General features: G+C 46.8%; 1 protein-coding gene across 3 annotated transcripts in view; it reads right to left on the bottom strand.

Moving 5' to 3' along the window:
- Positions 1 to 26,763, bottom strand: part of Tbc1d1 (TBC1 domain family member 1) — a 176,598-nt gene that overhangs the window by 50,077 nt on the left and 99,758 nt on the right. For 2 of the 3 annotated variants that reach the window (XM_050149798.1, XM_050149800.1), the window contains 8 exons: positions 24,760 to 24,851; positions 20,445 to 20,555; positions 18,448 to 18,576; positions 16,823 to 16,909; positions 15,563 to 15,843; positions 13,306 to 13,464; positions 12,653 to 12,772; positions 11,518 to 11,657 (listed from right to left, as the gene is read on the bottom strand). In XM_050149798.1, coding sequence (XP_050005755.1) covers positions 11,518 to 11,657; positions 12,653 to 12,772; positions 13,306 to 13,464; positions 15,563 to 15,843; positions 16,823 to 16,909; positions 18,448 to 18,576; positions 20,445 to 20,555; positions 24,760 to 24,851 — 1,119 coding nt within the window. The remainder of the gene's footprint in view (positions 1 to 11,517; positions 11,658 to 12,652; positions 12,773 to 13,305; positions 13,465 to 15,562; positions 15,844 to 16,822; positions 16,910 to 18,447; positions 18,577 to 20,444; positions 20,556 to 24,759; positions 24,852 to 26,763) is intronic. The other variant, XM_050149799.1, reaches the window with a different exon arrangement.

Raw genomic sequence — 26,763 nt, 5'->3', positions numbered from 1 at the left:
AGAGGAGCCACCATGGTTAATCACCTCACACCCATTAGAATGACTCCTATCATATTAACCAGAAAGTGGCAAAGGTTGGTGGGGATGCAAAGAAACAGGACCCCTTGCACTGTGCCAGTGGGAAGGCACAGCTGCCATAGAAGGTGTGGAAGCTCCTCACCAAAATGTTAAAATACCAGGGTTACGTGATCTGGCATCCAGCTTCTGGTATTTGTACCCAGGTTCACAGCAGTGTTAGCCAGAACAGCTGAGAGATGGGTACCGACAAAGTCCAGTCAGTTGAAGCAAAACCACACACATGACAGAACATAGTGTGGCCTTGAAAAGGGAAACCCTGCCATGAGCTAGCTGGAGGAAACTATGTTAGGTTACGCTGCACGATTTCACTTACCAGAAACATCTAAAGTAGCTGCATTCATAGAAACAGAAAGTCGAGCAAAGGTTAATGTGGGCTGGGGACAAGGGAAGTGTGCTAATGGCTTTAAGGTTTCAGTTTTACAAAAAGGAAAACCCATAACCAAAATATACCCTCTTAACCACTTCGAAGTGTAAGTATGTGTTTTACACAACAAAAATCATTTGGAAAAATTTTCATCAATATCCTTAACCAGAACAATGCTCCAACTCTCCAAATGATCGAGCATTTCCAAGGTTACAACTCTCTCTCTCTCTCTCTCTCTCTCTCTCTCTCTCTCTTTCTCTGCTACAAGCCAAGAGCAGAATTACTTATCACAGCAGGAGTGACTAACTGGCATGGAGCTGCTTTTTTTCTTCTTCTTCTTCTTCTTCTCTTTTTAAGGAAACAGTGTGGTCCAGTCTGGCCTCGAACTCTCTGATCCTCCTGCCTCAGCCTCCTGAGTGCCGAGATTATGGGAGTGCCCTCCCATGACTGGCTCTGAGTTTTGATTTGCTCTCATTTTACCACATGACATACCAAGAAAACAAAGGGCTACCGCTGAGATGAGGTAATGGAAGGAGCCTGCAGAACTCCCACTGGAAGCCTGCAGCTGGGAAAAGGAGGGTGTGTGAGGTCAGGCTTGGTGTGACCAGACCCCCAAGACCTCCAGCAGCGGGCTGCCCTCCCAAAGGTCGCATCATTTTCGTACTTGAAATACCCACACTCCAGAGCTCCAGCTCTCGATGTGGGTGTGTGTCACAAGTTCTCTGCTGCTTTCTGAGGCCTGACACTTCTGCCTTATGAGGGATGCCTGACTCTCATGCCCTGTGCTATACTGCCCCTCACAGCTCTACACGGTGACTGCAGACAGAGAACAAGGAGCGGAGACAGGGCACCAGGCAGAAAGCGCTGAGAGCGAGCTGAACAGCACCGCAGCACTGCAAGCTTCTAACCAGGCCACTCTGCAACTGGTCAGCACTGACTGCTGACCCTGACTCTTCCTACACACAGGGCAAATGAAGGCTGCTGTGGGCACTGGCACTGTGGGCCTCAGCCTCTCATGGATAAAATGAAGCACTAAGTTAAGAATAGTTTTGTTTAACAAGGAAAAAAATCTAAACTCTCACGAACTTACCACAGTCTATAGCCTCAGAGTATTTACTGATGACAAGCATTTAAATGCACAAAGAATCTTCGCACCTTGACCACAGTGCACACAGTCTCATGTGGCTGGAGAAAAGGCCAGGTGGTTAAGAGCACTTGTTGCTCTTATGAAAGACCCAGTTTTGGTTCCCAGCAGCCATGTGGGTGAGCCAGTTAGAGTCACCTCTGATTCTTACAACTCAGTAACCTCTGAAGAGGACAGGGTTGTGTTCATCCATTGTTTCCCGAGTGCTCTTGGGCACAACTGCACACAAGGAGACGGCTGAGAAGTGGAGAACGACTTTCTCTGTCAGAACTGAAAACTAGTGAGAGGGGAAGAGGCTCAGGGAAGACAAGCTAGTTGGTGACCTCAGGTGTCACATAAAGAGTCAAGAATTGGAAAGAGATAAGAATCTACCACTAAAGGCCTGGGTGACCTTCCATGGGTCCTGTTCCCACAAGCCTCAGCTGTCTCTATCTGTTAGGAATTTGAACAGATGACTCTCAGCGTCTTCGCCTGCTGTCAGGATTCCTTGAAAGTGCAGTATTCGATTCCCATCACTTACTGTCAGCAATGCTACTGTGGGGAGAAGTGTGGGAAATCTTGACTCTGCCCGTAGATTGCCACGTCAGCGAGGAGAGAACATACGAACTCGGGCTCTGCAACAAGCATCTGGGTTCTGAGTAGCAGGCAGTGCGAAGGGAAAGCTAACAGCTTCACTCTGGGGCGGGGGCGGGGAGTATTCTAAAGCTGTGCCCTTGAGTACTGTGTGAGCTCACAGGTGGCCCCTGAGCACCTAAAGTAAGGCCAGCATGAGGAGCTAACTTTTTGTTGCTTTCAAGTGTGGCTGGTTTACTCTGGCCACAGTTGCTGGTGTGGAAGTTACCACAAATGACCAGATGTAAGAAATAGGCACACCCATAGGGCCACCAGAAGTCAGTTAGGAGGCCATCTAGGTCACAAGAGGAGAGGGGAGAAACATTGGTACTGAGGTGGCCTGGAAGGATGCGGGAACTCTCCCAGTGCTGCAGCACAGACTGCCCACAGAGGGGAGAACATAAGCAGGAGGTGCTTCATGTTCAGAGAAAAGATCCATGTAAAATATGGCTGCCTGAACACACAGCACAACAGGAAGCAACAGACCTCCACACAGACACAACTACAGGCCTCCAGCTCTACCTCACCCCCACACAGGCACAACTACAGGCCTCCAGCCCTACCCCGCCATCACTCCACAAATACTAGACAAGGCAGAAATGCACTGAGCCAAATGTCAAGGCTTTCCAGCTTCCCTGTCACTGCATTTGTCGGAGAATTCTTCTCTCTGGATATGAATGAAGGCTTATGATTAGGCTCACAACTTTCCTCCTCGATGCTGCCTTCTTTGTTCATAAGACTTGGAGATGGAGGGAAAATGGATGAAAGAGGCACAAGAGGCATTGAAAGGGTAAGCCCGAGACAAGGTCAGGATGCACTGGGAAGGTCACAGGGTCAACAGAAGGAGCTTTACTCCTGCTGGCCATACTTGTTATGGGAGACAAATGAGTCCCGCTGTGGTCACACCAGTGTGCATTTGCTCAGACACAATCTCTAAACCATCTCAGTTTTGATGGCTGGGAATGAGAGAAGAGAAGGACAAAGACAACTGAGCATCAGGAAGTGAGGAACTCCCCTCCCCCACAGGTTAAGGGCATTCAGTGACCTGGCTGTGTGCTGAAAGAACATGTGCGTTAAGTGTGTGTGGCTTCTGGACACCGGGACAGACACCAGGTGTGACTGAGACTGCAGTTAAGGAAGAGTTGCAGAGACTATCTCAGTGGTGCGCGCTGCTTCAGAGAAGAATGGCGAGCTCCAACCTTTCTTTCTTTCTTTGCAAACATCAATCTGAACAAAACTTTGTGACAAGAGGAAAGCCACCCCTCACCCCCACCTTCCAATCTAAGTCCCATGGAGGGTTTAAAAGAAAATGGCCTCCAGAGGAAGTGGCACTATTAGGAGGTGTGGCTTTGCTGGAGTAGGTGTGGCCTTGTTGGAGGAAGTGTGTCACTGTGGGGGTGGGCTTTGAGGCTTTCTATGCTCCAGATACCACCCAGTGTCACAGTTCCCTTCCTGTTGCCTTCTGATCAAGATGCAGCCAGCATGAAGAAACTGCAGGTCGCCACCTCAATTAAATGCTTTCCTTTCTAGGAGTTGCTGTAGTCATGGTGTCTTTCCATAGCAATAGAAACCCTAAGACAGAGGGGGTTCCAACCTAAGGCCCCATTTGTTGTAATAAGAGCAGCGGGCTACGTTCCTCCATCCGGCTAGCTTTACCCCGAAACAACAACGTACAAACTGTATTCTTTTAAACACTGCTTGGCCCATTATCTCTAGCCCTTACGGGTTAATTCTCATATCTCGATCAACCCATCTCTAATAATCTGTAGCATCAGTCTTACCGGGAAGATTCTAGCCTTCATCCATCCTGGGTCAGAGCTGCCTGGGAGAGAGGAGCCTGGGGTCTCTGCTCCAGAGAGCAGAGCTGTCAAGTCTGAGCTCACTTCCTCTTCCTCCCAGCATTCTGTTCTGTTTACTCGGGGCCAAGGCAGTTTATTTAACCAATGACTTTCCTCCATCACCCATTGAAACCTCACAGGGCTGAGGAAGTCAAATGATTCTATATACCCCACCACACCCCTAAACTCAGGCCAATATACAACCCCAGAATGGGGACTGAGGGAAAACAGTAAAACCGTCTGAGACTAGATGTGGCTGTTCATCCCAGATAATAGAACCTACCAAAATGTCCTTTACCCAAAGCTCTCCAGCTAAAGTGCCCCTATAAGAAATGAACCACAGTTCTCAGCATTCTGTAGAAAATTCAGTTCTCTCAATTATAAAATTTGCCATTTGCCACTACCAATTACATCCAGAATTATGCAAGACCATAATGATAGTGTTTCTGTTTTTGTAAACAATGTTTAAAATCTTTTAGGACTTAGGCTGAAAATATTTTCATTTGTATGAAAGCACTAAAACAAATTTACTTGGACAAGTCCGATTAGAAACAGCATAATGCATCTGCTGGCTTTGTCTCAAGATTTTCTCAAAAGCAAGAGCTTGCTGAATTTGTCAAGAGCTGTAACCCTGGAGCTGCCAGCCCACACACAAGGGGTACACACAGCATCACCATCCCCAGGGGACAAATGTTCCTTCCTTTAAATGTAAAGGACAAAACCATCCGACTAGGCAGATCTTAAACCTCCCAGAGCTTTGGGGTTCCTGGGAGTCTAAAATGTATGCTTCATTAGTAAGTCATCAGGTAAGGCCACAAACTTCCAACCGGAGGCACGCTCATTTACTATGGCACAGCCTCTCTCTGCACAAGGACTAGCTGAAGTGCTCAGACCAGACAAAACTCTTGGCAATTTCTTCCTAAAACTGGGAACAGGTCATCTGTGCAACTAGAGAGTGGATTTAATGCTAATTAGAACTGACTGGAACTTAGCTGCAGAGGGAGCTAATCAGAGCAGAGGGAGCCATGGATCCGTTATTCATTCTGTCCACCATCCCTAAATGAGGAGCGACACCAGGACTTCTGTGTGTGTAAATGCAGAGACACTAGATGCTTAAGACACACGGAGGAGAATCACTACAGCTGCTGGTAGGGGTCAGAGAGTTTCATGCAAAGAAAACAGTGTGCAGCACCCCAGTCTGCTACAGGCTACAGTTCTGTTTTGCATTCTGATGTCCCTCTTACTTATTACTCTGAACTTTCGGGGGCCAAATTTAGATCAGAAGATGATGAGCCCTTTCCTGTAAGTGACTGGGACCATGAGGGTGCCTCTCCAAATAATTTGATCTCCAGAACCAGGAACTTTGTGGTGATGCCCAGCAGCCTGTTTCCACAAGTCCCCAAAGCATTCTGGGTTGTGCTACAATTGAGGATAGTTGAAGGAAATGTGGCACCTAGCAAATGCCCCAACCCGTGACCCTCTGTCTGGCTCCCAGGGGCAAAGGCAAACTGTGGAGCCCTGAGGGAGGCCCCTTGGATACTGGGTTTCCCATGAGCTCTTGAGGGCAGGACCAGGATGCAAAAGCTGAAGCGAAAGCAAAGACAGTCTGCAGGGAAGACTTAGGTGCCAAGACCCCTGCTCCCTCTATCCCACTGGGTATAACCAGCCCAGTGGGTCGGAGGTACAGGAGCATACCTGGGAAGGGAGTTCCATGCCAACTAACCCTTCAGGGCTGGACTCAAAGCCAAGGCCTTGTGGATTTCAGGTAAACCTCTACCAGCATATTACACCCCTAGTCCTAATTCCCTTTGTTGGGGGCTGTGGGCCCCCAGACCCTGAATTTTTTGTAAACAACTTGTTAGGCTTGCAGCTGCTCTAAGCATGAGATCCTCAGGAGTTCCTCGTGGCAGGGGAGAGGTTTCTGTTGGCTTGCAGCTGAGAGTTAGGGCGTGGCCATTGGTCAGGGAAGGCACTATATAAGCTGCCTTGGAACACAATAAAGTGTGCATTCTTGGGGGATTCAAGGATGACCCGTGTCACTGTCTCTCTGTCTCTGTGTTTGTGTGTTTCAATCTCCAGTAGTTCAGGCGGTGTGCTACAGGCATAGTACCGTAGTACGCGTAGTACAGGCACTACAGGACGGTAGTACACGTAGCAGTGTGGACGTTACATCCCTTTCTTAACAGTCATCCACAAAACCCCTTTTCCCAACAATGCTCCAAACATTATGGTTCCTAACAGCCAAGAAGTGGAAACAACCCACATGTCTACTGACTGGGAAGTGTCACGCAGAATGCAACATGCCTGCAGGTTGGAGCATTGGTCTCCATCAAAAGGATGAGGCATTGACAGATGTGACAACACCGCAGACCTAGGGAACATCAGAGAAATGGAAGGAGCCAGCAGAGGGCCGCCTATTCCATAGATGCATTCACAGGAAGTGTCCAGGATAGGCCTATCTACAGAACAAGATCAGTGGTCGTCTATCACAAGGGGTGGGATGTGAAGAGATGGTTAGAATTTTTTTCTAGTGACATAAGATTTTGAAAATTGCGTTGTGGTGATGGCTGCACAATGTTGTGAACAGATCTCTCTAACAGCAGCAACATTGAACCGTAAGCTTTAAAGGAGTGATTTGTACAGTATACAAACTGTTTCCCCCCAAAAGCTACTTCTTAAGTAGAACTGAGCTGTTTCTTCCAAAGAAAAATAAATCCCTTCCCAGAACTCATTCTCCCCTCCCCTGCAGGGTCATCCCGGTGCCCAAGGAGGCTGTAGGGCACACAGATGAGGATGCCAGTTTGGGCAAGGACCAGGAGGCCAGCAGGCTGGTGCAGTACAGAAGTCAGGAGACATTCACTATGGGGGAACTCTAAGTACAGGGCCGGGAGCCTCCTTGCACCCTGCTGGCCACACTCTTACCACAGCCTTCCTTTGGAGGCTGGTTCATGTTTGCACAAGTCCACAAATTTTATCCCCTTGAAAACATTTTAAACTTGCCACTGCCTTGTTTTAAATACTTCAACAGCCACAGGAACCTACAGATTAAATTTAATGGTAAATCATAAGCTAGATATGGAAAAACACATCTGTTGTTCCAGTACTCACAGGATTGGGAGTTCAAGGCCGGCCTTAGCCACACAGAGTTCAAATCAAAACCTTCTGTCCTGGGGGCACACCAGCAGCCTTGGAGCAGTTACTTTACCTTATGAAAGAACTCCCTGCTGGCTGGGTAGCTGGGTGCTGCGGTCAAGTGACAATCACCTGACAGGCCATTCAGCTCCTATACTGCAGTACACGACCCTCAGCTCTACTCCATGAGTCTTGCAACCAAGCAGAAGTTGTCAGGGTGACAGTGTTTTCAAATCACCCCATAAATAGTGGAAGGACTAGCTGCTTAAATTCTAGAGGCACAACAGGAAAAGCTGACAGTGCTGGCTTAGCAGTTCAGTGGTGACAGGACACGAGCAGCCAGCCAAAGTCAGCCTCCGTGGCTGCTGACTTCTCAAGAGACATGCCAACATACATACACACACACACACACACACACACACACACACAATCAGATCAGTGGCCTGAAAGACATCATCTCAAAACTTGGTCTTCACTCACCACAGAAAAGCAAAGTTCAAGGACAGTAAACAAAAACCACCTTGTCAAGGTAGTATATGCCTGCAACCCCAGTATCTGGGAGGTTAAGGCAGCGGCTCCCATATCTAAGTCCTAGAGAACAAAACCCATCTCAAAATAAAGTAATTTTAAAAAAAAAATCACATCTGTCAACTGGACACAATCAGCTTCTTCCTTGTTTTGCCCTTGTAACAAAAGCCTTTAGAAAGAGAGAAACTTGACGTCACAACTCCATGTTCAAGTAAGTTGAAAGAGAACAGGAAATATAACTATCTCAACAACTCACAAACAAAACCTGCTGGGGAAGGAAGCAAGTTCTTTTGGCGGGATAGGAGCCTAGAGCCATCAAGACAAGGGAGAAATACTGCCACCAAGTGGTGACAGCAACTCCAGTCACCCCTGAGGTTGCCTGGTCTCAATACAGCAGCAATCAGAATCATCAGAAGCTTCCAAAACAAATCCCAGCATGATTTGGGAACTTAAAATCTTCCATTACTAGCTTGGGTGCCTATAATCTTCCAGGAAGACTAGGGATCTGGCTCAGCTGGTTGAGTCCATGCCTTGCATGCATGCATCCCTTAGTCCAACCCCCAGCACTACATTAGAATAAAACAAGAACAAAAATGACAAGGTTCCACCCGCTACCACTACCACCACCAGAAAACAGGCATGTGGCACACCAGTGGACCTAGCACTCACAAGTGGAGGGAGGATCTAGAGTGCTACACAGCTTAAGGACAGTCTACGCTCCTGGGGACCCAGTTTCAACAACTGCGGTACTCATGAAAGGCAAAAACGCCTAACCAAGTGGTAGTGATTGTGTAGATGTGAATATGGTGCTCACGTTATTCCTCTCCTGTCACTCATTAAAATCTCCCCAAGGTACACAAATTCCTGAAAACAAATCTGTCACAAAACGCGTCCTACCTTTTCTACAGGAACACAGAAGTCACACTAAAGATCACTTACATGCTTTAGTTGGCTCCAACTGCTTACATCTCAGTTCATGTGTTATCTAACCTAGAGTTCTTCACGCTGGAAGTGGGACAGGCTGACCCAGCTGTACTCACAAGACAAAAACCCTTTCAACTTTGGCTTCCCTGGACTATATACTCACACAATGGGTTTCCAGTCAATAAATCATTCTTATTTGTGCCAGAATGAGTTTCCTTCCCTTTTTCAAGACATGTCAAAGACTGAAGGCATCCATTGTTGGTGAAATGCACACTGTGCTATGAAATGCTCAGATGAAAAGAACTAGACCAAGACGAAAGCTGTTCCCTGGCACAGACAGAACAAAAAGATTCTCTCCCGTTCCAAGTGGAGCACTGCCTAAAAATTATTCCTTAATGGCAAAGAGTTCTCTTTTGTACGGTACGCTGAAGAAAGAAACTGGAGCACATAAGCCACCGCGGATCTAGGGAAAAGCCAATTTCCAGCATCCTGTGCAGGCCTGACAAGTAGGTGAGAGCCCTTGGCAAAGAAAACAAAAGCTCTGTAGACACTGGGTCCTTCAGCAATCCACGGGGTGGGCAAGGCTACCTGTGCAGGGGCGAGGACAGGCGGCTGCTTTCCCAGGCCCAGCAGCAGCACTCTACACACACACACACACACACACACACACACACACACACACACACACACACGACTTTTAGTAAAAGGCTCAGGAGGGCAGCACTTGCCCAGCAGGCACGAGGCCCTGTGTTCAATTCCTGACATTACAAAGAAAACAAGAAAGTCACTAATGGAGGCTCTGGGACCTTGGGAACTCCTGAGTCCCAAGCAGAAGCCCAGAATAGTCTCACAGAGAGACTAGCTAGGTCTGGAAGACCCGGATCATACACATTGTGGCAGCTTACTCTAAGCTCTTACTGCTTAAAATATGCTGTTCACATCAGCATCAGGGCAACAACCTTTCAGAAATGGAGGCACTCGAGATGTAGCTGGAACCACACATCACAATCCATCTTTCAACAGGACTGTCCAAGGACCCCAATCTCATTCAAGCTGGTCAGATACTGTTCTGATCCACGACTGGACAAAGCCACTTAACAGACAGGTGTGTATATAATTTTGCCCAGGGACAAGAGCATCACCATTCTCTTGTCTATGGTAGGGCCAACAGTGAGGCTCTGCAAACGAGAGGCTAATTCGAAGGTCGGGCATCTCTCCTCTAATCAGATGAGCCAGTGTGTGCCTGCCTTCAGCCATGCCTTGGGATGCATTCCTGAACACACCCAAGTTACCAGAGTGTTGCCCTGATTTACTGGCACTCTCGTGATACCACCCTGGCTGGAGTGAATACTTTACCAAGTATGGTCCTTTCACACGCTCAGCGCTGCAAATCCTCCACCCAGAGAACCCATGGCACAAGAGGAGAGAGCATGCTCTCCTGGGTTTCAGAGAGGGGGGCACCACGATATGGGAGCATCATGGCGCCCTGGACTCTATATTTAAGCCATAAAGCAGCTTACAGCATCTCATTTAATGATCTATGGTTGTTTCGTTGTGGAAACACCTGTCTTGCTACAGTTAGGTAAAACCTGATGGTTTCCTATTTGTCTTGCGGCTCTGCTTCCATGTGGTGAGGGCCGTGCATTTGACCTAGCATCTTAGACTTAGGGACCAGCCCCTCTGTAGCTCTACAAAGGTAGAGCTAGCCCTCTCGGACTTTGTTAAGTTAAACTTGTCAGTCCCACAAAACTCCAAGTAGTCGCTGCTGAGCTCGGGTGGGGCAGAGGGCACATGGGGGTATAGCTCGATGGTAGAATACCTGCCTGGCTTGTGCAAGGGCCTGGGTTCTATCCAGCATGGGTGGATAACAGACATAATTGAAGGCGTTTCCCTAATCTTATTAGACAGTGAGACTGTAAGTACAGTTCAACTTCCTTTCTTCAGCTAGGTCTCTAATATAAAATTCAGTACGTGAGACTTAGTTCACAGGGCTTGGACACAGGAACTGGCATGCTGGGCTAGTACGGTTAGAGACGGTGTTTGTCCAGGCTAACCTCTTCATCACTACCTCTCTGCTCACTTCGTATTTCCCCTTCTATTTATGTATTTTGTCCACAGTCACTAATACCCTTTTCTTCAGGTTTTGGCTCAGACATAAAAATGGGAATTTCTACTTTACAGACCACACCACTGCTCTCACAAGTAGGACCATTATTGAGAGCAAGCACCATGCTTTTAAATGACTACCGGTTTGTGCTGGGAGCCTCTTCCTAAGCAGTGAAAGGTGTGAGTACGGACATCCCTAGCTTGCTGTTCTACTTAAGGCAGAAGTAAGGTACCCTCTGGTCAGCTCAGGATTAGATCGCTGGAGTCTAAATGCAGACGGGACAGTCATGCAAGCAGCTGAGTCTGTACAAGGAGCCACCAGGCTTGTTTGCTACCAGTATTTCAATGATTTTCTTTCTCATACAAAATTTAGACAGCTGCCAGGAGTGGTAGCACCTGCCTTGAATCCCAGCTCTTGAGAAGCAGAAGCAGGTGGGTCTCTGAGTTCAAGGCTAGCCTGGTCTACAAAGAGTCACAGGCCAGTCAGTGTCACACAATGAGACCCTGTCTCTACACCTCCCCACCCACAGAAACATGCATAGGTGTGGCAAAAGTCAGAATCCTAGGTTACTGGGGAGGATTTCAGACAGCTCGAAGTTCTCTGTGGGGAGGACTGGAGTCTGAATAAGGCCTCCAGGACCTACCTCATACCTACATGGATGTTAAGGTGCTACTGATCCTACATGACTTCTGTGTCCTTCCCTAATTTCATCTGAGACTACCTCTGACACTCCAGCCAGGGCATCTGAGGCCCTCTGTGACGCTGAGGAACTCCTCAGGGATGGCCTTACCTTCATATCTGCTCGGGGAATCACACGTCTTCTGTGGAGTGGCCACGCGAAGGAATATCTGCTGTCTCCATGAATGGCGCCGGGTCTTCACAGGGGTCCCATCTGTGTCACCCAGGTGGTTTGTTTTGGATTCAATGTCCCTAAAATGGCGACATGACTGACTCATGAGTGGTCGGGAGGCTCAGGGCTTATTATCAGCTAACTTTATCTTTCCATAAGTAGGTAACTTGAGAACCACAGAAGCTAAATCAAAGTCAGAGTGGGTCAGTATTCTTAAAGGACACTGTGCAGAAAGAACAAGACCGCACCCCCTTACCACTGATCTCGTAAGAGACATTCTAAGGAGTAAGTGCCACAAATAGTAGCTTCCAATTTGTGCCTTTTTGGGTGCCACTTCAAAAGAGAAAAAAATCCCAGCTGGGCACTATCACCAGTACCCCAATCCATCTTAGTTAACAGGTAGGTTTATTTTTCTCAGCACCAGCCAAAATCTCCATGATTGTCACAGATCACACCCCTCCACATACAAGCACACATGCATCCCCCATGCGTGCATGCACAAACACACAAGCTCACTCTCCCGTGTGTGTACACCAAAACAGAAAATCAGATGTAGTCTAATTAGAATCATCAAAGAATTGAGGATAAAAATCACTGGTGACGCTGCCTACTTTAAAACCTTTAGCTTTAAAGCTATAAACAAAGTATAGCTGTTGATATATAAACATCATCTCACTAATTTTTTTTCCATTTACAAAACAATCTGGGCAGGCTCTTGCAATTTACACTCAGTCTGCACCCCAGTGAAGCCATCACCACCCCTGGCAGATGGGCTGGCTGGCTTCTGGAGGACAGGCACAGGCTACTGCCCTCCAACAGCCCTGCAGAAGGTGGAAGGACTCCTTATTCTTCGGAGGACAACAACATCAACAAAGCAATCCTATGCAAAGCTGGAGAGCAAGCTGCCTTCTTGCTTTAAAAATGAGGCTTGTGAGGGGAAACCGCGTAGGAAAGATGACGCACCAGACTTAGCTCTCATGCTCCAAATGGCCAAAGGCCAGTGAACTACCCGCATTTATCACACAGAAACTCAGCACTCAGAACGCCAGAGCTGATGGTTTAAATCGAGCCCTACCTGTTTGTGTTCATAAAGTCACAGGTGTGATTTTCATCTACAGGAGCCAGAAATTTTAGAAAATTTGGCACAGAGGAGGAGGAGTGGAGTTTTTTCCGCAGGGCATTACGGTAGGAGACACTAAGAGTTTGGTTAAAAAAAGAGTTTAGGATGAAGAAATATAAACACATAAAGTAAAAACTCTAAGCCTAAAAAGGAAACCTTTTCACTGTAATGCTAAGTAAACCAGGTAAGACAATTAAAATACTCTGTGAATGAAAGTGACTTTCATTTTCATGAATTAGGAAAAAAAAGTCAGCCTATCCTCCAAACGATAAGACGTGGTACAGATTCCTGTTGTATGCAAACATAGCTGTTAGCCTGTGCAACATGCATGTGTGAGTTCCCATAGGCCAAGTGAGGTGCGAGTTAAGGGTGAAAACAGTTCACCATTGACACTTTTTGCAATAGCTTAAAAAAAAAAAAAGCCAAGAATAAAATTATGTATTTAAGTGACAGCTGAAAATAGTAAAGTCAAATAAAACTACAAAGCCCTGCCCCTCAAAAGCGGTGACTAGGGCTTCTAGAAAGGACAGCCCCTATGCGGCCAGCTGGGCTGAGTCAGTGTGAACTCCAGGGCAGACAGACAACACTGGCCATGCGAGTGTGCTCACCTTTTTGGCACAGCATTCCCACTTTGTTCTCCACTGGAATTGTGTTTTAGGTACTTAAAAAAGTTTGGTGAGGAGGCGGAGGGGTTAAGACGAGGCGGAGGAGGAGCTGAAGGCTGCCCTGAGCAGCACTTCGCCTCACCCCCAGGAAGATGGTCCACACTAAACAGCAATCACAGAAAGTAGGATTAGAGAGGACAGGGGCAAACTGCAAAGGGGAGGACGACAGAAGGGGAGAAAACGCGGCCTTGCTGAGATCTACAGGAACCGGCGGTAGGGCCTCCCTTCACTCCTCCCCACTCTCACAGACCAACACTGTCTATTCTTCCGATAACACTTTCTACCCTGTTCCATTGCTGGGAACCGACAGAAAAAATTCTAGAAGTAAAGCCAAAGAAAATAACCCAAAATTTAGAACCCACATTTCCCTTTAGGACATCTTGTCCTGAATTTCAAAGTCCTGTCTCCTATGGACTGAGGAGGAAAGTTCACAAGAGGAAAAGCAAAGTCGCTATGCAAAAGGCAGGCATTTCCCCATCCCTTTCACGGCTGGGCCATGATGGGCCACGACACAGCTCTGGGGAGAAAGGAGCAGTGGCAGCACTGGTCCTCCCAGCTGGGGACTGGCAGAGAACGGGGGCTTTGTAGGTGGGAAAGATGCTCCCAGTGTGCTGGAAATCAGGGCACCTGCTGGGCTACAGCTGAGCCACACATGTCTCAGAACCCTCAGACTTGTCAAACATCTCCTGGGGGATGTCTTCCTCCTGCCCTCAGTCACCCAGCCGAACACCAAAGAACCCATGATTCCCAGTGAGCGGCTCAGGAGAGCGAAGCTGACAGCTCTGTATGTGACATGTCACATTTCCCTCAACCTATAACAAACACCAACCATGGCACTGACTCAAATGACTGTACCTGGCATTAGTCACATGGGCACATATGTCCCCAAATTCTATTGTCACCAGCCAAAGAGAGGCAGTCAGCATACACGGGAATAGCCCCAATTTTAAACTTATCTTAAAGGATACTTTGGGGCCTTGTTACAGACTCCGGTGCTTGGGGTTAGTCACTAACAGACCCAGCAAAGTACGGGGCAAGCATCTGCCACCACACTAACTGTGCTTCTCTATGGCTGGAAAAGTTCAACTGTTTATTTGAGCTCAATCCTTAAAAGCAGGGCTGGCTAGTTTTATGTCAACTTGACACAAGCTGGAGTCATCAGAGAGCAAGGAGCCTAAACTGAGAAAACGCCTTCATAAGACTGGGCTGTAGGCAAGCATATAGGGCGCTTTAGTTAGTGACTGATGGGGGAGGGCCCAGTCCATTGTGGGTGGTGTCATCATTGGGCAGGGGGTTCTGGGTTCTATAAGAAAGCAGGCTGAGCCATGAGGAGCAAGCCAGTAAGCCACACCCCTCCATGGCTTCTGCATTAGCTCCTGTCTCGAGGTTCCTACTGTGTGAATTCCTGCCCAACTTTCCTTCAGTGATGGACTACGATGTGGAAGTATAAGCCAAATAAACCCTTTCCACCCCAACCTGCCTTTTGTCCTGGTGTTTCATCACAGCAATAACAACCCTAAGGCAAGGAGTGCATCCTGAATGCCAACAGACTTCAAAAAGCATCAATTCTGATTCTGTCGTACAGAGTCATTCGACAGATTACACCTAGGTCACACTAGATCGCGACAGCCAAGGCCAGCGTCCAGGCTTCTGGGCATCATTATGGGCACCCACAGCCCATCCCTCCCACTCTGCCTGTGGACATTGTGTTCCCATCCCACCATAGCCCAGATCTAGGTATCCAAATGGGGAAATTCCTCCACTCACACCCGTGTGCCGCCTTTCCCAAGGCAGCAGACAAGTTCCAAAGTCAGCATCTCAGCATTAAGGACTAATGATACCTGTAAGGACCATTTCTGCTCATGTTTATCTGCTGGCTAGCAATGCTTGCCTACCCTCTACACTTCCTGAGGAGATGGGAAGGACATGACACTACTTCAAGTTTGTTTTTGTCTTGTTGAGACTGTGTAGCCCTGGCTGTCCTGGAATTCACTCTGTAGACCACACTGACATCAAACTCCTAAGAGATCCGCCTGCCTCTGCCTCCCAAGTGCTGACATTAATGGCATGTGCCACCACTGCCCAGCAACACTACTTCCAATTTTATCTTTTGATGTCAAGGGTCAAACCTGACCTGGTTGCTCTTCAGCACAGAAGGCTCAGGATACACAATACACGTGACGCTTTAAGCAAATCTTACTTGCGTTCATGAGGCGTCTCTGTGCTCACGGAGTGATACCTCATGAGCTTTCTCTGAGAGACCCCTGGAGAGTTCTGAGCAGGTTCTGGAGGCGCCAGGCTCTCTACAGGGAAATGACTCAGGGTGTTGGCTCTCCTTCTGAATGACTGCTGAGGTGACAGCAGAGCAGACTCTTCTGCAATGTGGCCCTCCGAGTCACTGGACAGGTCATCTGAGGAGCCAAGGAGCTTGAAGGAGCTCTCAGAGACGGGCAAGGCCTCCTTGTCACCCATGGACAGCTCCTGACAACAGACAACAGATGAGACATACCACAGGGAAATTGAAAGCGATCCTCTGGTGAGAAGCTGGAGTTCAGACCCCCTCATTCTTGCACCAGGGCATGCTGACAATGACGGGGCGGTAAAGGGAGTGGGGGCTGTCTCCCGAACACCAATCCTCTCCAGTTTACCTCTTGGTAGTCACAGGGTTAAACAAACCAGGTTCAGGCATGTGTAAATGCCTCCAGAACAAGACAGGAAAGCAAGGAGACACACCAGGTGGGTCACCACAGAGGACTGTGAGCCAACTTGTTATACCTGTGCTCGGTGGCAGACCACAGGGGCAAGGTTTGGCTGCTTGCTTAACCATAACGACCGTGTGTACTCACAGTCAAGGGTCAGCGACAGGACAGGCTCAGGGATTTATGACTCAATTCCCTGAGTTCATAACCCTTCCTCCCACCTTTGAAGCTCTCTCAAACTTATTTATTTTCATTACTGCAAAAATCTACTTTGGATAAGAAACTCATTTGTTGTTATAAATTAGATCTCATTTGACTAAAGTTACAATCTTGATTCTTTGTTTATGGGAATAGTTATTTGCCTTTTTATTTAAAACTTTTATGTTATGATAAAAAAAAAATCACATGAGGGCTGGAGAGATGGCTCAGCGGTTAAGAGCACTGTCTGCTCTTCCAGAGGACCTGAGTTCAATTCCCAGCAACCACATGGTGGCTCACAACCATCTGTAATGAGATCTGGCTCCCTCCTCTGGGGCGTGTGGGCATACACGGAGGCAGAATGTTGTATACATAATAAATAAATAAACCTTTAAAAAAAATCACATGAGCCCTCCACTTGTGCAGAGAGGCCTGGAAACATTAAACGTTTTACGACTGAAGGGACGTGGGGTTTTTTGTCCTTTCTACAGAGCTGTGTAGGTAAGAGGATGGGCAGGCTGCTGGCTGGATCTTGGGGTACCACTCAAGGAGAATATGCTTACTTTGCTGGTGTTACTAAGAGTACTAGAAGTGGAGCTGTCCAGATCCATGCTGGCAGAGTGGTCCTGCAGGCCTCTGGCTTTATTACCCTACAGAAAGAAAAGACACTTGAGATACAGCCCCAAAGCATCAGCTGGGGCAGCCTGGTCTCGTTAAGTAAGCTCAGAAAACTCAACTCCCTCACAAACACCGCAGAGCTTATTCATGTGTTAAGACCATCATGCTTCTGCTACCGTTTAAAGGATCATACCAACTCGATGATCTATAAAGGCCTGAGAATAAGTCATTTGCTGCAGATCACCTACAAGAAGAAGGAATAATTCCTCTGATGCTCCCGAAAGTACTCAATAAAAAGCTCTTTCCTGAGTCACAGGTGGTCATAACCGGCCACCTGTATGTCACTCAATCAACCTGCATCCCTGTGGGAACTCTCAGAGGCAAGCCCTTCCAGCCTTGGTTTTGCAACTGCACTGTTTTGAATTATCTTAAGGAGCATTGTGAAATTCTCAGTTATACCATTGGACAAAGTCATCTTTGACTGATTAATGTTTCAGAGGGAATATTGCCCTACCATTCTGAAGAACTCTAATGAAATAGTGCAAGCTCTAAAAATGTCCAGTTTTGATTTGTTAGACATAACATAAGGATGTTCACACGCATGGGATAGGAGAATCTTTCCTAAGGAACTCCCAGGCGATGCTCAGTGCATTTGGACCTTCCTAAGGAACTCCCAGGCAATGCTCAGTGTATCTGAACCTTCCAAAGAACTCCCATGTGATGTTCAGTGTACTTGGACCTTCCTAAGGAACTCCCAGGAGATGCTCAGTGTATCTGGACCTTCCTAAGTACTCCCAGGAGATGTTCAGTGTACTTGGACCTTCCTAAGGAACTCCCAGGCAATGCTCAGTGTATCTGAACCTTCCAAAGAACTCCCATGTGATGTTCAGTGTACTTGGACCTTCCTAAGGAACTCCCAGGAGATGCTCAGTGCATCCTAGAGAGCTCTTGTGGGCAACTTTTTCTACAAAGGTTTTGATAACAAGTATTTCATAAGCATCTCACCAGTTCTAAGTCACGTGGCCTTTCTAACAAGTATTCAATTCTCTACAAAAGTAACCTTAGATAACAGGTAAATGAATGAAAGGCACTGTGTAAATAAAGTTAACTTTATAAAAACAAGGGACTGGTAGGATTTGGCCCATGGGTCAATTTATTTCATGAATCTGCTTACAGGGAATTCCAAGCACTTAACAAAAGGAGCTGATGGGACAGTTTCCAAAGCTGTCCCCAGGGACACCAGGGAAGATGTGATCTACATCTTGGCATACATAACCTATGTTCTTTATAGGGACGGTCTGTAAAAATAACAACATTCTTGGGAGCAGAAAATCCCATGGGATAGACCACGAAAGAGTGTAACTTCCCAGCATTTGGGAGCTTGAGACACAAGATTGGGAGTGTGAAGTCAGGCTATGCTACGCAGTGGGACACCATCTCAATAAACACACAGATAAAGAAAATGTAGATAGTTATTGCTCTGAGTCTGATGAGACAACAAAATTGGGCCGAATCCTAGGCTCTGTTTAAGAGTTATTTAACTGAAGTAAGAAGAAAGGATGTCACCTACCCGGGACAGAATGCTCTCCAAGGACTCTGTTAGGGACCGCTTTGCTCTGTTCTTCAGCATATCTAGCCTGAACCGGGTAGCGCTGGGTGGCAGTTCACTCCCAATATTCTCGGCTGCCACCTGTGGTGTCTAGAAAGAGAAACAAAGAAAAGTCAAGTCAATTAAAGCTCCAACCCTTCTGTGTACACACGAACTACCTCTGGGTCCCATTGCTTTGAGAGCCTGAGGTCCCGTGTGCGCCTTAGTGACATGCCTGCAAGTCCAGTACACAGTCTGCTCTCTGAAGTGAATGAGAAAATAAATGTGCTCTGAGCCTCATCAGCTGGCTCGCTCAGGCTAGGCAACCGGATCAGAAACCTGCTATTTCCTAACTGTAGCCTTGTGCAAATTTCCCATTTTCTCGGAGCCTGGCACACTGGGAGCAACAATCACCTACGCACGTCTCTGACCGTAAGGCTGATGCACTGCCAACGCTGGTCCCGACTGCGAGGCTCGGGTTCTTTCACATCGGCTCTTGTGTTTGGAAAATGGAAAAAAAATTAGATTTATTTCTCCAAGGGACTGTGCTATGCCCAAATCACCTTGAATCCATAAAATTAATTTGTACTTAGGTCAAAACTTCCATCTACTGTAAGTACTTCATTCTGTTTTTTCTAAGTTATAAGCCATTTCAAAATTATCAATTTCCTGTAAGATTGACTCAAAGAAAAAAAAGTCAGAAAACATTTTTGTGACACAAGGTGTTACATGGGTGGTGTGTGTGTGTGTGTGTGTGACAGTGAACTAGAGACGTCACTGGAAAGCCTGACGAGGTGGAGTCATGCCACTGGTAAAGAGGTAGGTGGGCTCAGGACCCCGAGATGGCCACAGGGACAGGTTAGGAAAGGAGGGCTGGCAGGGGACTGAGGCCACTGCCCCAGGCCTCAGCTGGCCAATGAGAAAGCACGTTCAGAGACCACGAGAGCTCTAACAGCTCAGGAAAAGAAGGTGACTGCCAAAGCCAACTGGCAAGAAGACACCAACTGAAAGGAGTTGCTAAGCCTGTACCCAATTAAAACAGCACCGTGCTCAGGTTACCAGACAGCCACGGAGCCCGTGGGGAACAGCACATGCAGAGCATGCTATGGGAACTCTGCACTCACGTGCCCTCTGCGTGGGAATTTGTGTCTGTATTAATTAAATCACTACTTGGCCCATTAGCTCTAACTTCTTATTGGCTAACTCTTACATCTTAAATTAACCCATTTCTAGTAATCTGTGTATCGCCATGTGGCTGTGATTTATTGGCTAAAGTTCCATCTGGCTCCGGCAGGGCTACATGGCTTCTCCCTCACTCCGCCCTTCTTTCTATAGGTCTAAAGCAGTTTCTTTATTAATTAATCGACCATATTCACAGCATATAGAGGGGAGTCCCACATCAAACTTCAGCAAATATAAGATGCTCAGGATCGGAGCTACTAATAATGAGCTAACCAGATGTGTGCTGGATCCCATACTTCTCAAATGTCTTAAAGGCAGAGTCTGTGGAGATGGTTAGTCCCAGTTTCAGCATGGTACCCCACAAGAACTAAACAAGTGTGAGGCACTCCCCCCATCCAAAGGGAGTAATGGAAGTTCTGACTGAATGCCTGGAGCTAGGCCTCCCAACCCTCATCCAGCAGGCCAAGGAAGCCTGCTCACATTGACACAGCATTTGCACAACGAAAACCTTGCCGACCCTAAGTGTACTCCCAAGGGGGGCTGGACAGTTCACTGCGACCTTTCAAAGAGCAAAGGTGACTAAGACCAGCTTCCCAAATCATGCGACCTGTGACTACAACCTGCCATGGTGCAGACAGAAACATTTGTCATCTTTAACACAACACTCCCTCATTTTCTCTATGTATGCAACAATAAAGATAAAGCTTAGGTTGGAAAAAAGGTTCTGCCTACCCCCAAATCCCGATCCCGTGTACAGAGTCGCCCTACAAAAGCACAGGGCATCACCATGTGCCTACCTGCTTTGGCTCCCCAGTGTGCTTGTGCTCCTTTTGCTTCTCTTCATACAGACATCTCAGAAAAGAAATAATTAATTCATTCTCTCGCTGCTCGTTCCTTGGCCTCAATTTCTTTAGGGAAAAAATACAGAAGTATAAACATTCTATTTATTTTTAATCGTCAACAAAACTGCTAACATCCCCTTCAAAAGGGCTAACAGCATGGAGCTAGTAACGCCGTGCTTTTCTCGACGTTCTCACTAGGGGGCACCAGTGACATTAAGAGTGGAGGTCATTTTTTAAAAAGGACAACAGAGCCCCAGGGCCAGATTGAGGAGCTGATCTTTGATGTTCTTTTACCCAAGATAATTTTTTAATATCAGATAGTGGCGGTCAAAACAGTTAATAAGTAAACAGCTTTTAGAAACAGATAAAGCAAAATCTACGCAAATGTAGTTATAATGACTACACATATAATGACTATTTATAAGCTCTTAAGGTTAGAGACCTAGAAAGGAACACAGCAATTGGATCCAGGTCACTCTGTCACATGGTGAATGTGTTCATTATGAGGCACTCTGTGGCATCCCCGTGAAGCGGGTGCTTCTGTGAAAAGCTGCATGCCAAGTTCTCCAGCTGTCCTCCTTTCCCTGCCCTCTCCTCTGTCTCTTTCCATCCCTTTCTCCCATCCCTCCCCCTTCTTAGTCTTTTTTTTTTTTTTGGTTTTTCGAGACAGGGTTTCTCTGTGGTTTTTGGAGCCTGTCCTGGAACTAGCTCTTGTAGACCAGGCTGGTCTCGAACTCACAGAGATCCGCCTGCCTCTGCCTCCCGAGTGCTGGGATTAAAGGCGTGCGCCACCACCGCCCGACTTAGTCTTCTTTCTATATACCTCCCTAGGACTTTTAATTTGTTAGCACTGGCACAGCACAGCACTCTACAAACTAGCACATGCACACTGTAGTGACTTGCAGAAAGAAATTAATTTCTCGAGCTTCCCCTAATAGATCATGGTCTCCTCCAGCTCCCAGCTCTCTACATATAAAATACCAGCCACAGTATAGTTTTAAAGTCATCTAATTCAATACATTACTTTCTGTGACCATAATAAAACCAACTACCCAAAGTACCCCAGAGATACAGTATCCGACCCATAGCTTTGCTAATACCGTCAGCTCCACTGCCCAATGCTCCTCTTTATCTCCAGACTTCTAACCCGCCCTTTAACAGTCAAGAGGGTGACAAACAGATCAACTACACAAGCAATAGAGTCTCTGGGTTAATGCCATTATTGGCAAACTGCTCCAGCTAACGAAGGAACAGTGGTATTTTCCTTAGAGTCACAAGCATTAATGACAAAGGAAACTCTGATTCAGGCTTCTGATAGGTGTTCCTTAGAAAAAGGTCAGTTTAAATGGCAAGTTTTAAAGGTTAACAAGGTGGAACTTGTCAACTAGAACCACACAATGAAAGTTGCGAGTGGTCATGCGCATCCATACCATAGACCGACAGCTAAAGACAGAGGGGGACGAACTGTTCAAGTTGGCAGAAAATGAAATCGCAAGCAGGCATGGCAGAATAACTGCAGCTGCTGCCCACTGACCACAGGAGCCATGAGACCCCACTGGAACTCATCAAGCATCCCGAGGCAATCCCTGCAGTGCGGCAGAAATGCATTATCTGCGGTGTCACATCAAGTCCAGAAATGAATACTTCCTCAAAATAACTGAAATACAAGATTAGGGGTGTGTCATCACCCTAAAATCTCTCATGTGGCTTCATCGTTCTCTACTGTGGTTAGACCACTACTTCTTTCAAGTTTTATACACATCCATTAATCAGAGTAACAATCACGAAAATGATGATGAATCACGTCGAGCAGCATCACAGTGGGGTCAATAATTAACATGCTTGTTCACAATCAGAGGTGTGAGGAGCTGGGATGCAGTTACCCAGGGCAACAATGAGGTATGGCTGGCAACAAAGGAAAGGTTCTACACTCCACCTTGGTGCGTCTGACTGCACAGGTACATAGATCATCAGTCTGTATGCTTTTCTATAAACATTTTCTGTAACATGATGTTCTATAAACATCAATTTAAACAATCCAAAGCAGCCAACTTCCTGCCAAAAGTTAAATTGTTTCTTAGCCATGTTTCTCCAAGGATCTTGCAAAGCACCATAAAAGCGACAGAAAACTCCTGAACTGACGGCAAGTGCAGTGTCAGAATCTGAAAAAGTCTAAGGGGCTCCAAGGAAGTCACTTAAGACATGCTTCACTAGGATACCACACTCGATATTAATTAAAGACTTTGAGCCATTCTTCCTATTGTTACTGCAATGCCAGCTGGAAGGTAGCTATTTCTGATGAAGATGGCCAGAGCAATGTGGGGCACTCAAAAGTGCCTAAGACGAGAGGGAGACCCTGTGTTGTGACTGCCACAGATGGCTCCTAGTTATGTTTGAAAGCCACGTGCTTCAAGCTTGTAAAGAAAAAGGTAGCTCTGTGGTATTGTGGGTTCTTTTAGGAGCTGAGAGGCTAATATCCCAGTGTTTATCCACTATCGAGGACTCTGAGGGCTCAAAGCCAGCTGCCATCATCTCTAGTACCATTTGCCTAGTTATTATTAAGCTTTCTCCTAAAGAAACACTGAGTATAATATACGTGCTTTAATAACAAAATAATAAATATCACTTATTACTATAATACTTAATATTATAAAAGGCAATTACACTTACATAATTGGCCTTTGGGAGGGTTTTTCAGAAATAAATTACCCCCAAGGAATTTAAATGACATTTTTATATGACCTTTTGGAACTATATGAATTTTCAAATACATTAGTAGGGACTGATGCCCATCACATGACTGAGCCTATAAAATATCTTAGGAAAACCATGCAGGTCTTGCAGGAAGACCATCAATGTGCCATCAGAGAAGATCAAATGTGTCTCTCTCAAAAGAAACTCCATGGTGGAGCGCAATGGATGAGCTGGGTTTTCCAAGCCAGTGAACAGCATGGCTGCTCCTCTTCTTCAGAGCATCTGGAGCTCTGCACTCTGCAATACCGGCTGGACACTTCTGCATTTGCAGTGAGCCTTTAACATTGGCTTTTATCAAGTGTCTCCTGTTCATGGAGGGGAGGGATCGTACCCATTAGACTTCTCACTACCATGGAAGGGGGTTCTGGGAATGGCCCATACTGAGTCATCAACACACCGTTTAGGGAAAGCTACACGGTGCCGTCTATATGAAAGTGAAAACCTGCATTAGGGAGGGGAAGTACATCTTCCATGCTTGCCAGGACAATGCTCCCTGAGTGACCTGGTACCACGCCCTAAGTGGGCTGGCACTGATGGCCTTGGCTTTAGTTGCAATGCATTAAGAATGAGATGGCAAAGTTGTGAGTCTCAACAAAAAACAGAGGCAAATAAAAACTGTGAAAACAGCCTTCAAGGTCATTAGTAAAATTAAAAAAACAACAAAGCAAAAAAGCCCCCTATTTTTTCTTTCTAAAAATGTGTGCCACTCCTACAGAAGGACAAGGGAATTAGAGAACTTTACTGAGACACCAGGAAGAAATGCAGCCTCTTTCCTGTCCTCCCCACGAGGTGCTGAGAACAACACACAGCTACCTGCTTCTTTGGTTTAATCACCCCCTAACTGTAGAACTTGTCAAGTCACTAACATGTGTACACACACACACACACACACACACACACACACACGTGCACATATGACATCACTTCTCTGTCTCAGTGGATTTTCCTCCTTTGAAAGGAACCAGAAAAATCACAAAAATGGCTCTTAGCTCTGGCAGGCATGAAAGCTGTGTTGAGCTCCTTAGAGATTCATGGCAAGCAGGCCATGGGCTGGTTGACACACACAGCAGCTCCAAGCATGACGAGAGGGGGGGTTTGATGCGCACAGTGTATGAGTGTACCTCTGTGTGTGGTGAGTTCTGAGTTCTGAGTTTTAATTTACTGTATGGCTCTAAACATATAACACGACACACATATTTTCAAAAACGGCAAAAAACCGATGTTGGAGGAACAATTGGCTTAAACCCATATATAAACGCCTTGTGACTCCCACAGTGGGAGATGAAATTCCGCGTGGGAAGAGGCTGACAGAGTTTGCAAGGAGCAAAGGAGAGCCTGTGGACCCACACCCGGGCCTCTGTCTCCTGGGCTGGAGGATCTTCCCACTATATAATACACAACACTGGCTCGTGTCCCTGTGGGGGGTGACAGTGACGACTCCTCACACTCAGGACACAGGACGCTCCACAAGCAGGCTCTGGTGTGTTTTCCCGACAGACACAATGGTGCACTCTACCTGAACTTCCTCAAAAATAGTTGCCTGCTCCTGATTGGTCAGTGTGGTCAGGTGCTTCTGGAGTTCTAACTTGGTTTTAGATGAATTCATTCCTGTGGGGAAGAGAGAAAAGGACAAAGGGGAAATTCAGTGTGGAGCTACTGCCTTCAGTTACTCTCCCACCTGCTTCAGGACACGGCCACTAGGCAGCAATGGTGTCACCGCGAAGTGCAGGACACCAAACATGAAACTGCACCTTCTACTGAATTCTCACAACAACTCCACGTGAGTACGCTCCATCCCAGTTTCATATCCGGGACAACCATGGACACACGAGTTTATACACCGGCTCACCACCCGTTTGCGGGTGCTGTTAGTGCCAAATAACTTTGGTATTTGGTGGTAAAATACCACACACAATCCAAACATTTCCTTCAACCATGCCGAGCTCTTCTAACTACATGAGAACATGAAAACACTTTCCTATGAAAAGCAAGCGGTACTGAGTTGAAACCTGATCCACATTTCTCCCTTAAATTCTACATGTGGCCCCTTCACACAGCAACTGGGGGCTGACCAAGCTCCTCTCACATGTTCAAAGTCTGAAGACCAGCTCATTAACAGTGCAAAGGATTCTGGGAGCACTTACAAATGACTACCCAGAAGCCCAGCCCCCATTAGAATCTAACATTACAACATCCCATTCCACTCCTGTGGAATCCAGTTCTGGGCCTAGTTTGGGTACTCTTGATGTCAGGTATACATGTCACAGGAGATGTGAGGACTGAGAATGAAAGAATTTGCTAACCCGACTGCCACAGAATAAAGATCAGTTGCTGGTTTCTTCTACTAGTTCAACAGTTCAATTCTCCCCATGCTGAAGGGAAGCCCTGTTCAGGGCCAGACTAAGCCTGAAGTATCCATGTGAGTAATCTATGGGCCACCAAGAATATAAGGCCAATTATGAGTCCTTTATTCAAGCTGGTAACTGAGAGCAGGCTTCTGCCACCAAAATCTCTTGTCCTTAATTGAGGCAGGGTAGGCTTTATAAAGCCAAAAACTACAATTACATCATACCAGAGGTAGGCTGTGGGATAGGATGGGGTGGAGAGGCAGGGGTTGTTCCAGTTCAATTGATTAAAATAATCATTGAACCTCCCAAGTTGCAGGTGTGGCTGCATGGGACGGTCTGCTCAGCAGGATGTGGTTAGAGGTCTGGGGAACAGATAAGCAACTGAAGACTAGAAGTACTTTGGGCAGTTCAACAGCAGGAACAGTGGTCAAGGCACCTCCACGACTGAGGGCTGGAGAAAACCGGCCAGAGCAGGGAGTCTTCTGTGACTTGGGAAACAAACCTCTGCTTTCCAGTTGAGTTTACTGCAATGCGCAGGAGTCTGGGAACTCATGAGAGGTCAGAAGGCCAGTCAGCAGCCAGCTTCCTCCCTCCTCCTTTAGCTGGAGTTCAGCCCAGCCCCACTTACTTCTAGGCACAGGGTGACCCTATGCAAAATACAGCAGGCACCTCAGCTTCTAGAATGCCATTCTTCCTTACTTTGTCTTCTACCAAGATGGACTCTAAAAGGCCACCATAAAACTACTGCCTCTGCACTCACTACGTCATATGTTGAAGCCTCAAAACAATCATTGAGGTAGGAACTTCGTTTTTAGTAATCCTGAGCTATCGATAAGAAATGGAGACACTGAAATCACATATTTTGTTCAAAGTCACCCACAAATAAGGAGGCAACTTGTCTGCCTTGAGAAATCAGATTCCTATGGTTTCCACTGACTCTCCTGACTGGCAGTGCCCAATGATCCAACACACAAGGGGCTCCAGGGCAGAGGGAAACTTAGAGGTGGGTGGGGGTAGAGAAAAAGCATGGGAGACATTCTTTAGGCCTCACTTTACGATCTCTGCGATGGCCAATCCACATGACCTCCCAGTCTCACTCAGCTCAATAAATGTTTGATAACATTTACTCCCTAACTTCTTTACTATTCCAAGAGTAACGAGTGCCTTCGAGG

This window comes from Alexandromys fortis, unplaced genomic scaffold (assembly GCF_014885135.2).
Source record: "Alexandromys fortis isolate MF-2015 unplaced genomic scaffold, M_Fortis_MF-2015_v1.1 scaffold_0, whole genome shotgun sequence".
Taxonomy (NCBI): domain Eukaryota; kingdom Metazoa; phylum Chordata; class Mammalia; order Rodentia; family Cricetidae; genus Alexandromys; species Alexandromys fortis.
The sequence above is the reverse complement of the archived record's forward strand: the minus strand, read 5'-3'. Positions and strand labels throughout refer to the sequence as shown.